We start from the raw sequence: 16,029 nt of genomic DNA on the forward strand, positions 1-16,029 counted from the left end.
TTTTTAACGTTAATTAACCGTTTCATTGCATGCTGTAACTATTTTTCCAACTCTCTATAAGATGATCTGTTGGTAACCAAATCACTATTAACTCATCTTTCAGTGACGCATACTTTATGAAGTCAAGTAACTGATAAATTAATCGATCAACTCTTCAACCTGATCCTTTATAGAAAAGTTCAAGTATACGATAGCTGAATTATTTTGAAGTTACTCTGAGAAAATTGTTTATATTTTCGTCATTATTACTGAGAATTTTAAAACTTCTGAACCCACAACTGAGAATCAAAATTTACTTCAAGAATTCAAACAGTGACTTTAAATCTAACTTGGAGAGAATGTTTATGCCATTGATGACGTATTTATGACAATTGAGAATGAATCGCATGCATCGCTCGAGAACAAGTTAAACTATGAGTAGGTGTTCTGAAACCTTCAGTTTCCTTATCATCACACAGTAACAGTGCGAGTACGAACTGTTCAATCGGTCTCCTTTGCCTGGTTCCACTGGTGATTTAAGCTCCTATTCTTTTTCATCGGATGAGGGAATATGAATAATTAAAGGGTTCCAGCCAAAAAAGGACTCATAGGAAGGGTGTATAAAGTGAGGTGTTTGGTTGACTCGCAATATGATAAAGCTGAAGGAATAAAACCCATTGCTAATGAATGTTATCATAACAGTTTAAAAGCAATTTATCTCATACTACTCAATGAAATGAATTAAAATTCTGGTCAACTGAAATTCAAAGTCAGCTGACATTTTCAGCAATAACGTTTCCAGTCCGCTGCATGAAATGTGATCAAATGCTGAGATATCCTGAAAAGTCCCCCCGGAGTAAAAGACTTTAGTTATGATAGCTATAAAAGCTACATTGGTAAAAACAATTCGGAGTCCTGAAGACAAAACAATTGCAAGGGAAACCAAATCACAAGAGTTAACTCATTCGTCTTGTGTGAACCGAAGCGTGAATGAGTTAACAATGTTCGTAAAGAAAAAAATTTTCAGGCTGTTCCGAAAACGAGGAGTGCGGAGTGCGGAGTGCGGAGTGCGGAGTGCGGAGTGCGGAGTGCGGAGTGCGGAGTGCGGAGTGCGGAGTGCGGAGTGCGGAGTGCGGAGTGCGGAGTGCGGAGTGCGGAGTGCGGAGTGCGGAGTGCGGAGTGCGGAGTGCGGAGTGCGGAGTGCGGAGTGCGGAGTGCGGAGTGCGGAGTGCGGAGTGCGGAGTGCGGAGTGCGGAGTGCGGAGTGCGGAGTGCGGAGTGCGGAGTGCGGAGTGCGGAGTGCGGAGTGCGGAGTGCGGAGTGCGGAGTGCGGAGTGCGGAGTGCGGAGTGCGGAGTGCGGAGTGCGGAGTGCGGAGTCTAAAAAAAAAAGTTTCAAGAAAATAAAATTAAAAGAATGATTAAATACATAAGTAAACTAGGAATAGAAATTCAAGAAATAAAAATAATAATTATTAAAAAATTCACGCCGCCTGAAGTGGACTGTTCATATGGTATATTTAACTCAAGATTTTCATAGTTAGCAGTTCACTTTTACGGAAAAAAAACTAAAGAACAGCTTTTTCTCAGAAGTTGATAAAATTTCGTTTGTCTCGGCACGAATCACATCTTAAGAATGACGCTTGATAACTCTGTGTTCTGTCTAAAGTCAAAATATATCTCTTTTTCTTCTCACCTTCACCTAGCTTCTTTTAGCAATGAAAATGTCCGCACTTGACTCTTGTGAACAAACAGGGGAACCACAAGATAACACTTCGTACGCTGCGAGTTTGGTGAATCGTTCCCCACTTCTGAGAAAGCTTCGTTACAGACTTACGAATGTATGAATAATTTATCAGATTACTTGACCAAGCGTAGCTAACTTTATTCTGACGTGAGGCTGTAAGCTTACTCGGGAAATAATGGCTGAGACAAATAACAAATAAGAAGACCTGACTAATAAATTCCGTTATATTTTTAAATAACTTAGTCACAAAGAGAGTATTGCCTTTAAATGGAAAGAAAAGTTACCACAAAGAGAGGAATAAATTGGAGGACGTTTGGAGAAAGAGGCAAGCGAACGGTAGTACTCGCCCCACTTAACCCCCCTGTTTTATTCTTACTCTTCTTTCCGTAACAAATCGTTTTTTCTGTAGTACCATGCAGCATTTTAATCCCTTTCAGATCTTTTCCTATTCAAGTTTTTCTTAATTTCATTCACATTTCGGTTACTTTTTGTTTGGTCTTCTGAGCCCAAACCCTGAAATCGCCTATCCTACAGACGGTAACGACGCTATTGATTTACATTCTCCTCGCTTTGAACGCCTTAACGTTGATTAGTAACTTAACCCCCACCTTGCTCCCTGAGATAACCTACAATAACTCGAGTCAACTGAAATATGAATCCAGAAAACGAGCCTGACACGAGCCCGACATAATTGCGCTGACGAGATTAAACTGAAAATAAACTCCCACCTTACCACGGCCTGAGTCCGGAGTACAACACATGTAAATAATGACGGAATAAATTAATCGAATGCTTAGATGATGATAACTACAATACACCCCATGTACTGATATTTAAATTATACTAGTTTGAAATGTGAAATGTTATGTCAAAAAGAGCTAAACGTAAAAATACGTTCCCCAAATTTTGACACATTTATGGCTACCAATACATTTAACAATTATTCCACGAGCGCGTGTTTGATATGAGATGATAGATAGCCAACGAGGCGCGTAGCGCCGAGTTGGCTATAATCATCTCATATCCAACAAGCGCAAGTGAAATAATTGTTTTATTAAGAAAAACGCCCCCAACATATTAGACAAATCTTCTCGGGTTTATTTTGTAAGAAGAAACCGAATGTTACAATGTACAGATATTAGATTATGGTATATTGGCTCATATACCATAATGGCTAAGCCAATGAAAAGTCTTGAATTGCATTACCCAATGATCCAGTTTTTAATAATATATTTTTCACTGCGTCAAACTACTAATTACCTGTCACTCATTTCACCAACTTGGCTAAGCTAAAATCTAATTTTTTTGTTAAAATGAGGGACGATATTCAATGTATACTGATCTTGTGAAGATGAAGCTATTTATGGTGTGAAAATAGGGCAAGGGGACAGATTCCACTCAGCTGTGGCAGCAGCATGGGACCTGTATCCTACGCTATTTTGTCTTCCAGCTGCTGTGTCCTTCAAATTTTTCTCTCGCAAATCGTAAACGATCAACGCTCTTCCCAAAGGCCGATTGAAACAATTCGAAAACATATTAAAGCAAATCATTCAACACCGAAACAAATTTAAGATTAGATAGATCGAATTGGCTACAGATCCAACAGCCAAATTTTCCGAAATCTGAGATCGCAGAACATCAATGAAAGCGGAAGATTTGAAATACGATCGAAGTAGGGCCGCTAAAACATGCATATCTAACTGATGCTGTTTCCTTAAGGATATTGGCTTCTTTGAAGTTCGGTATAACTCAACCTAGCCTGAGAAAAGCAGCCGTCCATTTGCTCCCTTCGTTGCCCCGCGAAAAAAACGCGGGGAAACGAAGGGCGCGAAAGGACGGCTACTTTTCTCAGGCTAAACTCAACCGAACACTTTTAGGTATTTACCGTGCTTGAAGTTTTAGTGAATTCGTTTGCTTGAATTTTTAATGTATTCGGCGTTTGCGCGGGGTAAAGTGTCAGTAGCACGGTTCTCGGCGTGGGCTCATTAATTCGGGTCATCTGAATTCGATTCGAGCCTTCTAAAATCGGAATCACAAATTCGTTGCTTTTGAGTCGCGTCGGAAAGAAAATTTTAGCTAAGGGGTTCAGAGTTTGTAAGGATAAAAGTCAAGTGCTTGCGATCTGAGATTTCCAGTTATGACATAGTTCTTACTATCATAATCAATAAACTAAAAAGGGTTGTCTCGTTGAATAGCACATCGAAAAAAAATAAAGCTTGGTGCTGTCTACATTCAAAATATATCTCTTTTTCTTCTCGCCTTCAATTTTTTTTATAATAAGACGATTTGTTGCCGACAGTGCTAATTCTTGTGAACAAGACTGCGACATCAAAGAACAAAGCTGAAAGGTTTTTCTAACTGTGTAATGAAACAATGGTATAAATTCCCAGAACTGACACACCTTTGTAACAAAATATTGCAAATGTATGAATAATTTATCGGATTACCTTAACGCACTAATACGTCTTTGCTCTTCATTGACCTGCCATGCACATCTAGCGATGACAAACTTTTCTCGTAGGCCCATTTTATGCATATCCCCACACTGAGACAAGGAAAGTTTAGGTCTACGCAGATCCCGCTGTTACCTCATACTTAAACCTCAAAAAAAACTATTAAACCTTTAATCCAAAAAGCATCTACCATCTAATTTCTCCTTATAGTATAACCCCTAAATAAAAAATTAACTCTACGACTGAAGGAAACGATCACAAAGTAAAGAAGCTCTTAATTTTCAAACCCGCAGTTCTCCTTGTCAGCAGATTAGGAAATGTATAAAGACTAGTGAGAAGAATACGCATTCTAATTTCAGTGTGTAAGGGGTCAATAAATTAAGATGTTACGAATCACTTGAATGAGCTCCAAGCGAAATGTTCCTCAGCCAGCAGTTTTTCAGTCTGTTCTCTAAAGCCAATCTTTCTCTTTCTTTGAGCACAAGAAAAATAAATGACTTACTGAGCGCGACTGCTCATTAGTATATATGGTTTATGGAACTCAGACAGGCATGAATCAATGTAGAAATGACTCAATATTTATAATTGAAGACTAGGGGGAGGGATTTTTTTACAATCTTATTCGCAACAAAACTTTTGCGCTAGAAGGTTACATTGGACTAATTTGTGACATAAGGCATTGTACAAAACTTCGTAGGTCGCCTTTGAGCCTTCCCTTTGTTTCCAAGCCAATAACATACTGTAAGCACTCCTAGCCAACTTGTTGCTGCTCCTATTATTTGCATAGAAGTTACTTCTTGCGGCTTGGTTGTATCCCAGGCGTCCTGCTAATTCCTCCCATTTTTCTCCAAGCTCCTGAGACAGCTCTTCTAACTCGTCCTCTGATGGTCTACCTGCCATAACTAAATCGATGGATTTAAATGGATGGAGAGGGCAAAAATTAGAAAAAGGATGCTTCAAAGAGGTTATTTAGGTTATTTTTCGCAGCAACAATTTTTAAGTCATTTTTGTGTATAGTTTCCTTTTTTTTTTTTTTTTTTTTTTTTTTTTTCATTCTTACTAGTTATATTGTATATATTCATACATTTTATTAGTTTCTTTACTTATCTTGTAATTATATTATATTATATTAGTTTCTATTTTCATATTGTATTATACTAGTTTTTATATTGTAATTATTTCTGAGTGAGGGCCACAAGTTTATTAGCTATGCTATTATGTGTTACCGTCGTAAAATAAAGTCTTTATTATTATTATTATTATTATTATTTAGGGAAAATACCTCTAGAGGTAGTCGGCGCCGTGTCTCTCGGTCGTGTGGATCGCCTTCCTCCTTGATTTGAAGTTCCGGGCTGTGCATCCTCTGCGTAAAACTCTCCTAAAAGACGCGAGTGGATTAGATTAGCTCTGTGCCCACCTTTCATTTCTCGTTTCTTTGTTTCTTTTCTTCTCATCCCTTCTCTACTCCCTTCCCTCCTTCGTCCCCCTCTCTTCTCCCACTCGTCCATAGCTTTAGTCCCCTGTATTTTTTCACTCTCCTTCCCTTCTACTCCTTTTCCCCTTTTTCTCTACTTCCCTCCCTCTCCCCCTTCCTCCTTTCCCATCTTCCTCCCTGACCCTTTCCCTCTCGCTATCTGTCTCATGTTCAGGAACCGTTATGGGATTCACTTGGTGACTATAATTGTGAATCTTATTTCTTCTAAGAAATTATGGCTAAATATTATCACCTTCACTTGAATAAACCTTAAAAGGTTTTTTCAAGTGAAGAGGATAATATTTAGCCATAATTTTCGGTAACAAGGTCCAAGAACATAAACTCTTTAAGCAACTCAGCTCACAACCCAGGCGAGGTCCTAAATCTTCCCATTTATCACCTAATTTACCAGATTTAGCCGCAATTACATAGAAATATTTTTAATCCTTTGTTCTCGATATCGTCTTCGGTTCACGGCGTGTCATACTGCGGAATTTGTAGCTGTTCCTGTTCTGTCATAGCTCCGCTATAAATAAGGGATTGTGTATCTTCAAGTCTCTGAATCTTTTGTAGAGCTCAACTACACCCCTCCCATATGCTGAATATCAAAAATCTCAGTCTCAGCCAAGAAATAGTGCTAATTATTTGAGTCCAGCAAAGATTTTAGAGCTGAAAGTATATGTGGAGATACGGACCAAGCTTAAGAAGCAAAACCTCCGCCAACTTGACTCAACCAGGAACATGCAAGCATCTGTGCTCTAATTTTTCAGAAGAGCTAATTTGGATGCAGTTCCTAGAAAACTTTCCACGTTATTTACGAACTCTGATCTTTATATTCGCACATGCGAACTGGTTCCCAGGGCCTTTTCCCCTAGTTGCGGGTGGGGGAAAAGACCCTGAGAACGAGGTTGTCGCTCATGGCCTGAAAATCGTCTTGAACAAAGAAGTCATGAACTCTTCCTCCCGTCTTCTCTCTGTTCCTCCTTCCTTTTCTTCCTTCCTGCTCCCTCCCTCCTCCATCCCTTCCCATATCATTTGCAGTTATACCTATGGGGTCCTCAAGTGACTGAGATTAAGGAATATTAAATTTTGAACGTCATATTACGGTAAAATTGGCGGTTTTAAGACATGACAATCGTTAATACAGGCCACGTAATTTTGAAACTCATTTTTTTCTTAGACATTACACTTAAAAGATAAACACCATCACCTTGTGGCCGTTTCCCTCTTTTAGGATCTGGACCACGACCAGGACCAGATTGCAGCCATGATCTCTTTAGAGAACTACCTTCATTATCCGAGCTATCTGCAGACATCCCAGAAAAAAATCATACCTCCAGTAAAACAAGCTGAAATTCTTATTTCATTGGATGCAATTCAAAATGCCACTTTCAGCCATCCTTGAAACTTAAAAAATTCAAAGTGTAACAAAGTATGACTTTTACTGTCACCTTTTATGCAGTAAAAATGACTGAAACCACCTTTGTACCTACAAGTTGGCTCGTGTTTCCTAATCGTTTTCTCAATGAACCTTACTTTGAGGACCTTGCCAGCGGCGATTGTTCGGAATGGTCGTAAGCCATTTACTAGTTTCTTTTGCTCTGTTTCGTTTTGCTGTTAATCTGTTTCTTCCCTCTTTGTTTGCAGGGCATTATTATTAAAATTATTATTATCATTATTATTATTATTATTATTATTATTATGAGCTAACTAGCTAATTGAGCAGATAATAAGTGAAAAGAGTGATGAATCAAAGAAAAGTTAAAACGAATTACAGAAGGAGTGCTTTTCTGTGTCTCTACGACTGAATTACCGTTGAGAAAAGAAAGCAACTTCTCTTTTAGTAAAGGCTCGCAGCATGAAAAAATAACTTCAATAAAACTAAAGGAGCGAACAGCTCGTGAGTGGCATATTATTGTTTCTGGATGATAGCCTATAACCACCCCCTAACACGGCGGGCTATACTTTATTATATAAGTACTGAGATTTACTTGGTGCAAACTCACCGAATTAAATCGTCTCTCTTTGACGAGAAGCAATCTCATCGGTCATGCGAATTTTTTCACCAGTGAAAAATATCGTATGACCAATCAGAAGCCTGATATGATTGATTTCACAAGTAAGAAAAGGCGTATCGATTTTTTTCCCGCCTTTCGGGGCGGCCATGCGAAGTAATTGAGAGTGAATGTTTGCAACGTTTCCTGCCGTCCAGAATAATGGTTTCAAGGCTTGCAGATATTCATTCAGTGGAACAAGTATCGAGGACCAAAAAAACGAAAAATCAAATTTATCTCAAGCTTCTGAATGTTTTTCGACCCCAGTTCATTCAGCTAATTGGGCTACAGATTATCAACGTGGCTAGCTAGCAATGTCGCTCTTTACCGGTCCTGTTATTCATGGTGGTCAATTCAACATCTTTATCACCAGCCTTAATCAACCACCGACCTTGACCACCCCAGAAACTGAGAGAAAGTTCACAGAGAGGTGCAAAAGACTAAAAGTACTCGACTCCAATTCAGAGAAGAAAACACTATATTAGTTTGAAAACTTATGTGAGCTAATATTTTCAGAAACCCTTCAGTTGTAAAACGTAAGCCCAAATTTCTTTCGAATGGGGTTTGCGATCTTTTTTCTTTAGATGAATTGTTTTTAAAAGTACAGTCCTTTCGCCTTTATAAGCATATCCGAATGCATTATTTTAGGCGCCTGGACAACATTTATTGGGTTTAAATAATAGCGATATCGAGTTCGCGACTTCTTTGTCTTTTGCGGTCAGTTGACTGTGATTCAAGTTAAAATTACAAACGCTTGTAACATCTCAGTACAATTAAATATAATAAAAAAACTACTTCATAGTTAGTTCGCTTGTACGGTTTTTATTCACTTGTCGTGAAGAATCACAAACGCACTCGCTCGAAGACTCGCTCGTTTGTTTCTTATTCTTAACAACTCGTGAATAAAAATCGTACGCGCTCCCCAACCATGAAGTAATCTATATGTAACCTATCATCCAAAGAGGCTGCGGAGTTCTTACACAAGCGATATAAAGTTTTGATTGTACCATATACTTTTCTCAAGTTATTTAGTCAGGATGCTTGATGTACATGAAGGTCGTAAAACTATCCAGCTGTAGTTAACATGACAACAGATAAAGCGTTGGTCATTGATTGATCGCTTTACAGTAAAATTGATGTGCAGTGCTTCATATGATTAATTTTTTCCTTTGCTCAGTACCAATGTGATCAAGGTAAATGGCAGTTAAGAGTGAAGCTTTCAGCTGAGAAATCCTTACTGTTAGTCCCTGTCTGATCATTGTACAGTACATCTAGCTGACAATGCTTCTAATCATTAATTTTCCTTTGCTCTACACAAATGTGATCAAAGTAATTGCCAGTTTAGAGTGAAGCTTTTTCTTCTGAGGTGTCCTTACTGCTGGACTCTGATTGATCATTTTCTAATTCTGGATTAATACAATGCTTCTATTAATCAATGTTTTCCCTTGCTCTGCACTACTACGATCAAGTTATATGCCAGTTAAGAGTGTAGCTTTTTGCTGAGGAAACTCAGTACATGTAGGTTCAATGCTTCTAATGACTAGTTTTGTCTCTTGTGCTAAACTACCCTGATCAAGGTATATGCTAGTAAGGAGTAAAGCTCTTAGCTGTGGAATTCCTACTGTTAGGCATTGATTGATCATTTACAGTAGATTTAGGTGCAATGATTCTATGTAAGTATGTACGTACGTACGTACGTACGTACACACACACACATCTTTACATGCACTCATTTTATAATTCTTATTTTTAGCATTTAACCATTCATTGAATGCTGTAAGTATTTTGGAAACACTGTATAAGATGATCCATTATTAGCTAAATCTCTATTAACTCGTCTTTTTAGTAAGCACACTCTATGAAATCAAGTAACTGATAGTTTAATCGATTAATTCCCGAACCTGATCCCTTGAGAAATATTCAAGTATAGGATCGCGTAATTATTTTGAAGTTACCTTAAAAATTTTTTTCACATCTTTTTCATTATTACTGATGAGAATTTAAAACTACTGAAACCACAGATATAAATCAAAATGTACTTAACTTAATTAACGTTTATAAAAATGGCTTTTGAAAATTTGTAACTCTGGTAATTTTTTGTTTTTTTTTTTGTAATCTTGGATGAAGAAGGGTGAAAGTGGTAAAAATGGAACGAAAAAAATGGCTTTAAAGTTAACTGTCAGAGAATGTTTTTGCCAATGATGGCAGGTTTATGACAAGTAAAAATGAATCTCACGAATTTCTCGAGAACAAGTTAAAGTTTGAGTAGCTGTTTTGAAACCCTCGTTTCTGATCATCACACAGTAACAATGCGAGTGGTGTTCAATCGATCTCCTTCGTCAGGTTCCACTGGTTATTTATGCTCCTATTCCTTTACATTCAGAAGGCCGAGACTACATGAATAATTACAGCCAAAAAAAAGACACATTTTATTGCAAGAGACAGTTAATGGGAAGGGTGTATAAAGTTGGATGTTTGGTTGACTCACAAAATGATAAAGATGAAGGAATGATAATTGCTAATTATTGTTATGATAAAAGTTATTAAGCAACTCCTCTCTGCACTGCTCCACGAAATGAGTTCTAATTTTTGTCAATTGAAGTTGGAAGTCCTCTGAAATTTGCCGCAGCAATTACGTTTCCACTATACTCTACTTTCAATTACTGAGATACCCTTAAAATCTCTTAGAGAAGACCGCAGCTACAAATGCTATGAAAGCTACATTCTTAAGAACAAGGCAAAGCAAGTGTCACCAAAATCGCAAGAGTGAACTCATTTGTCTTCTGTGAACCGATGCGCGAATAAGTTAAGACTGTTTGGAAAGAAAAATTTCGATGTCTGCCTCATAACTTTGAAATCATTCAACACAGAGAGACAAAGGAGATAAACTTGTATACAGGTCTACGGAAAACAAATTCATTGCGTTCATAAGATTTCAAGAAACATCGAAGAAAAATGAAAATTTGGCACATTTGATCTTTCCTGTAGTCAAAGCACAACTCATAAATCAATTCTCCCTCTCTAAACTTTTTATGCCTAGCGTTAAAATCATTCCTTGATAAATTTGAAAGAAATGGTACTAAGCGGTTGTTAGCCATGAAAATCAACGGCAATCTCGCTTTGCATGTCCATCTACAACATAGCTATCACTCAGGAATTGACCAAAATTCTTTTGCTTCAGTGCAAATCACAAGTTATGCTAGGCGCTTTCCTTTGCGCAGAAAATACATAGCTTCCTCTTCTCAAAACACATCTTAAAGTGGGGATAGCTGACAAGATTTTTCGAGATTTTTTTTTCCAAGCGAAGGACGGACAGCCTGTGTATCGATCTGATCCCGCTGTCCCCTAAGGTTGTTGTAAATTTCAGATTAACTTTACCGAACAGTTGCAGCTGTTGTGTTATGCTTAAAATTAACGTTTTCGTGTATATGTTTGCGTCTGGTCTAGCGTCGACTATTGCACCATTAGCTGAAGACTTTAATTCGCCCAAAGTAGCCGGATCAGTATCTTAATTGCTGCAAATGCAATCATCAAAATATTCGGCTCTTTTCGGCATGGTTGAAAGGGAATCGATTGAGCGGACGGACCATTAAAGAGTGGTAAGAACGTTACCCAAACATATCCTTCAGACCGTAACCCCACGATTGATTTGCATTTCTCTGGCTTTGAATGCTATAACATTGATTAGTAACTTAACCCCACCCTGTTCCATGAGATAAATTATTGCTCTAGTCAACTGAAATACGAATCCAGGAAACGAACTTGACACGAGCCAGACATAATTACCTGATGTGATTAAGCTAAAAAAATTCCTGCCTCACTTAGGCCTCAATCCGGCCGTACAGTTCGAATGAACATATGTAATTAGTGACGGAATGGTTTAATAAGTTAGTCGAATGCCCTGATCATGATACAGCGCAATACACCGTATGTTCTGTTATTTGCAATAGACTTGTTTGAAATATCAATTTTTTTTTCAATAAAATTCTCAACCTACAAACTAATACATTCCACAAATTTTGAAACATTTACGGCTACCAGTATATTATATGATTCACTGCGTAGATACTAATTGCGTCTCACTCATTTCACCAACTTGCCTAGATTTAAATCGTGCCGTCATAGCTCTGCTACAAATAAGGGATTAAATCTTCAAGTATCTTCAAGCAATGGTTTTAGAGCTGAGAGTATAACTGGCACAAGAGAGGGAACGTTATCTTTACGACCTGCTTTAACAAATATCTGCCCCTTAAGAGTGATATAGTTTTTCTGGGTTACAAACCAAGACTTCTCATTGTCACAAATTTGAAACGACAATATAATTCTTCACCTTTCCCATAATTGAAATTTAGGATTTATCAATCCCCTAGTTTCTTTCAGGGACTACTCGAAAGTATCTACATGCAAATTCAGACCTTGAACACGCAAAGAATAGTTACCTCTGGTCACCTTTGCTTTCGTATAATCAGTAGTCGACGACCGTCTCATACGATTTGATACATCTGAAAACACGATAAGGATATATTATTTCTGTGACGATCACTCTGAAATAATGTTCCCCGCCCCCTATTTTGCCGTTACAGTGACAATTCTCTCATTTGCTTTCCGAGACTCGATTAGACTTAGCACAAAGTAATTAATCACGCTCTCTGTGTACTCATGCGATCATCTACATCTAGAGTGTCAAATGACTAGCACCAACAAGGTGCCAAAAGTTTTACCTTTGATAAGAATTAATTCCCTTTTTTGGGACTGAAAAGCTATTGGATGAATCAGCTAACAAGTGAACGAGACGCTCAAAGTGATTCTTTGTGCGGATTTTGTTGGACACGATTTTTGTCATCCATCCTTTCCCATCTTACAGTTGTCATGATTGGGGAAGGAAGGGTGTGGGAGGAGGGTAGGTTGGAGGAACAGCGCGCCCGAGGTGGAGATAGATGCGAAACACAATGAATGCTCCCTGACCTCATTATAAAATGGCCCGACAAGACGACAACAACCTTGAGCTACGTCTTGTAGAGGAAAATCAATCAAAACCTTGACAGAGTTCTGATTCATTTTTTTCAAAAGAGGTTTAATCAGTGAACCAGTAAACTTCCCTTTTCTTTTAAATTTAACGTCAAAAGAATTCACAGTTTATTTAAGTAATTTACCTTCAGAAGTAGTCAGCGCCCTTTTACCGGGTCGTTTGGATCGCCCTTCTCCTCGAGTTGAAGGTCCGGGCCGCGCATCCTTTGCGTAAGATTCTCCTAAGGAAAGTGAGAGGATTAGATTTACTCTCTGCTCACTGCCATTTTTCTTCCCCTCTCTCCGTTCTTTCCTTCATCTTCCTTAATTTCTATCTTTCTCCCTTTAATTCCTCCCTCGCTCCCACCACTCAGTCCTTCAATCCTCTTTTCACGCTTTCCTCCCTCCACACCTTTATCGTTTTCTTTCGTCTTTCCTCCTCCCTTATTACCTTCCTCAATCTCTCTAGATCTCTCTCTCTCTCTCTCTTTCCCTCCATCCCTTGCACTCTCTTTATTCTATCTTCTCTTTCTTCCCTTCCTTTCTTCCCCCTCCACCTTCCATCTCTTCCTCCCTAAGTAACAACACTAGAACTGCTCGATCACTAAGATCGTTTAAAAAGCATGCAAATGCAGAATTAGCGAAGAAATCGGATACCGTTATCTCAACATAATAATTTGGATATATCAACAAAGTTGAAATGGTAAATTAGCCACCGTAATGATTACAAAAGCTGACGTTTCGAGCGTTAGCCCTTCGTCGGAGCGAATCGCTCCGAAATCATTCGCTCCGATGAAGGGCTAACGCTCGAAACGTCAGCTTTTGTAATCATTACGGTGGCTAATTTACCATTTCAACTTTGTTGATATATCCAAATTATTTCGTTACTCCCACCGACGCAGCCCCAAACAGTTTCTTTCGAAACTATCAGCCGTTATCTCAACATATAGCTATAGTATATTTTATATTAGTATATACACACTCAGTGATCTTGGCGTTTCAAGCAATCTGATTGGTTCGCTATCTCGGGCTAATCAACAATGTACACCTCTGAGCAATGTGAAAAACAAAATGGCGGGCGTAAACTCGCGTTTCGCAGAAGCAGAAATTGCCTTTAAATGGCTTCCTTTTAATTTTGTCGAGATCACTTCGTGTGTATATACTAAAACAATCATTCTTTTCATTCTCGGTTAATAGTGGCTTTCGGGAATATTTACCTCGCCGCTTGACGGCTCGGTAAATATTTATCCACCATTCACCTCGATTTCAAAGAATAATCTGTTAAGTGATAGTGGTAGTGTAAGTTGTTATGATTATTATTTTAGTAGTAGTAATTTTAAGTTATTTCTATATCAAGTACATGAAAGTTATTATATTCTATATCATTACTCTTATTTATATCACATCTACACATTGTAAATTAATTCTGAAAAGCCCCTTGGGGAGAATTAATAATAAAGTATTGTATTGTATAGGAACCGTGAAGAGATCTGACCTGGTCATAATTTTCGGCAGTAAGGTCCACTAGTCTAAATTCTTTCAGAAACTTGGCTCGTTTCTAAGGCAATGTGTTAAATCTCCCCATTTGTCACCTTATTTGCGTAGTTGTTTGTAGGAGTACCAGATTTAGCCGCAATTACATAGGAATAGACGTAATCTTTTATTCTCGACGTGTAAAACCACACGCGTCCCATACAATCTGTTTGTGCAACCCATTGTTATTTTATGATAAATGTACCAGATTTACCGTTTGTCTCACCTATAGCGATATATTGCTGACTATGTATCTAAATCAATGTTAAATAAACGTTGAATTACCTAACCTGTGGTGTATAGTCGTCCTTTTGCCTCAAAACTGATTCTTTGAGCGATTTTGAATAAGTTTGAGTTCGTCGTTGACTCTTACTTAAACTTATTCAAAATCGCTCAAAAAATCACTTTTGAGGCAAAATGACGACAATACACCACAGGTAAGGTAATTAAACGTTTATTTGTAATCGATTTATATACAATAATCAACAATATATCGCTATAGGTGAGGCACACGGTAAATCTGGTACATTCACTATAACAACAATCGGCTACACAAATAGATTGTATGGGTTCCCTGTGATGAAACTAAAAAAGTTTAAGAGCCATTGACCGTAAATAGGAATCTTACGCAACCACGACGGCGACGGCAACGAGGACGTGGAAAAACAAGAGATCTAATTGGCAGAACAATAGCTCAGCACGTGCGTTTTTAAACTTTGTACATTTCTAAGCCTTCCTATGCAAAACAACAACGTGAAATCGCCAAAATTTGCGTCGTCTGCGAACCGAAACCGCGACGACAAATTATTTTAATTTCCATTTGGAACTAAACGCGACTTTTATACGTCATGCTGAAGTTGAGCTGTGGCGCCGTATAAGACAGTAAGCTCCTGCAACCATTTTTGAAATTCTAACTAAGAGTAGAAATTAATTTTTTAATCGAAGTCTTCCTTGGCGTTGCCGTCCTGATTGCGTAAGGTCCCTAATATCGAGAATCCGCCGACAGTTGCAAAATTTCGTAATTCATTTTATTTTTTCTAAAGGAACCTTTTAAGGAACCTTTTTTCGGAAAATTAAGTCAAAAAGTTCTATCGCGCTTTTTTCTCTCCGAAAAATCGAAAAGTTCAAAATACGCCTGAATGGGCGTTGTCCCCTCCCGTAAACCAATAGGGACCTTAAGCAAACCACGACGGCGACGGCAACGGGAACGTGAAAGAACAAAAGATCTAATTGGAAGAACAATAGCCCAGCACGTGCGTTTTAAAACTTTTTTCATTTCTTTGCCGCCCTTTGCAAAACAACAACGTGAAATCACCAAAATTTGCGTTGTCTGCGAACCGAAACCGCGACGGCAAATTATTTTAATTTCCATTTAGCCCTCAACGCTACTTTTATGCGTTATGTTGAGGTTAAGGTCTGGTGCCCTATGAGATGGTAAACACATGCAGTCATTATCGAAATTCTAACTAAAAGTAGAAATTAATTTTTTAATCGGCGTCTTCCGTGGCGTTGCCGTCCTACTGCGTAAGGTCCCTATTTTCGAAATTCTAACTAAAAGTAGAAATTAATTTTTTAATCGACGTCTTCCGTGGCGTTGCCGTCTTGACTGCGTAAGGTCCCTTTTGAAAAATTATGCAACTTCGGCAACTTCGCACGCTACAACGCGATGTAACCCCGCTTTTAAATTTTGTGTGCTAGCCGGATAGTCATTCATCTCTCAGAAAATATAAATTTCTTGTTCTGTTGTTACGTTTAAGTTTGAATAGCGACCCGTTGAAATAAAGG

At 38.3% G+C, this 16,029-nt stretch overlaps 1 protein-coding gene across 3 annotated transcripts in view; it reads right to left on the bottom strand.

Moving 5' to 3' along the window:
• Positions 1-2,800: 2,800 nt before the first annotated feature.
• LOC111329602 (uncharacterized) overlaps positions 2,801-16,029 on the bottom strand; it is a 66,767-nt gene continuing 53,538 nt past the window's right edge. For 2 of the 3 annotated variants that reach the window (XM_088754287.1, XM_088754288.1), the window contains 5 exons: positions 12,858-12,953; positions 12,143-12,206; positions 6,861-6,967; positions 5,459-5,554; positions 2,801-5,078 (listed from right to left, as the gene is read on the bottom strand). In XM_088754287.1, coding sequence (XP_088610413.1) covers positions 4,795-5,078; positions 5,459-5,554; positions 6,861-6,967; positions 12,143-12,206; positions 12,858-12,953 — 647 coding nt within the window. In that variant the 3' untranslated portion in view covers positions 2,801-4,794. The remainder of the gene's footprint in view (positions 5,079-5,458; positions 5,555-6,860; positions 6,968-12,142; positions 12,207-12,857; positions 12,954-16,029) is intronic. The other variant, XM_088754286.1, reaches the window with a different exon arrangement.

This window comes from Stylophora pistillata, chromosome 3 (assembly GCF_964205215.1).
Source record: "Stylophora pistillata chromosome 3, jaStyPist1.2, whole genome shotgun sequence".
In the NCBI taxonomy this organism is placed as follows: Eukaryota; Metazoa; Cnidaria; class Anthozoa; order Scleractinia; family Pocilloporidae; genus Stylophora; species Stylophora pistillata.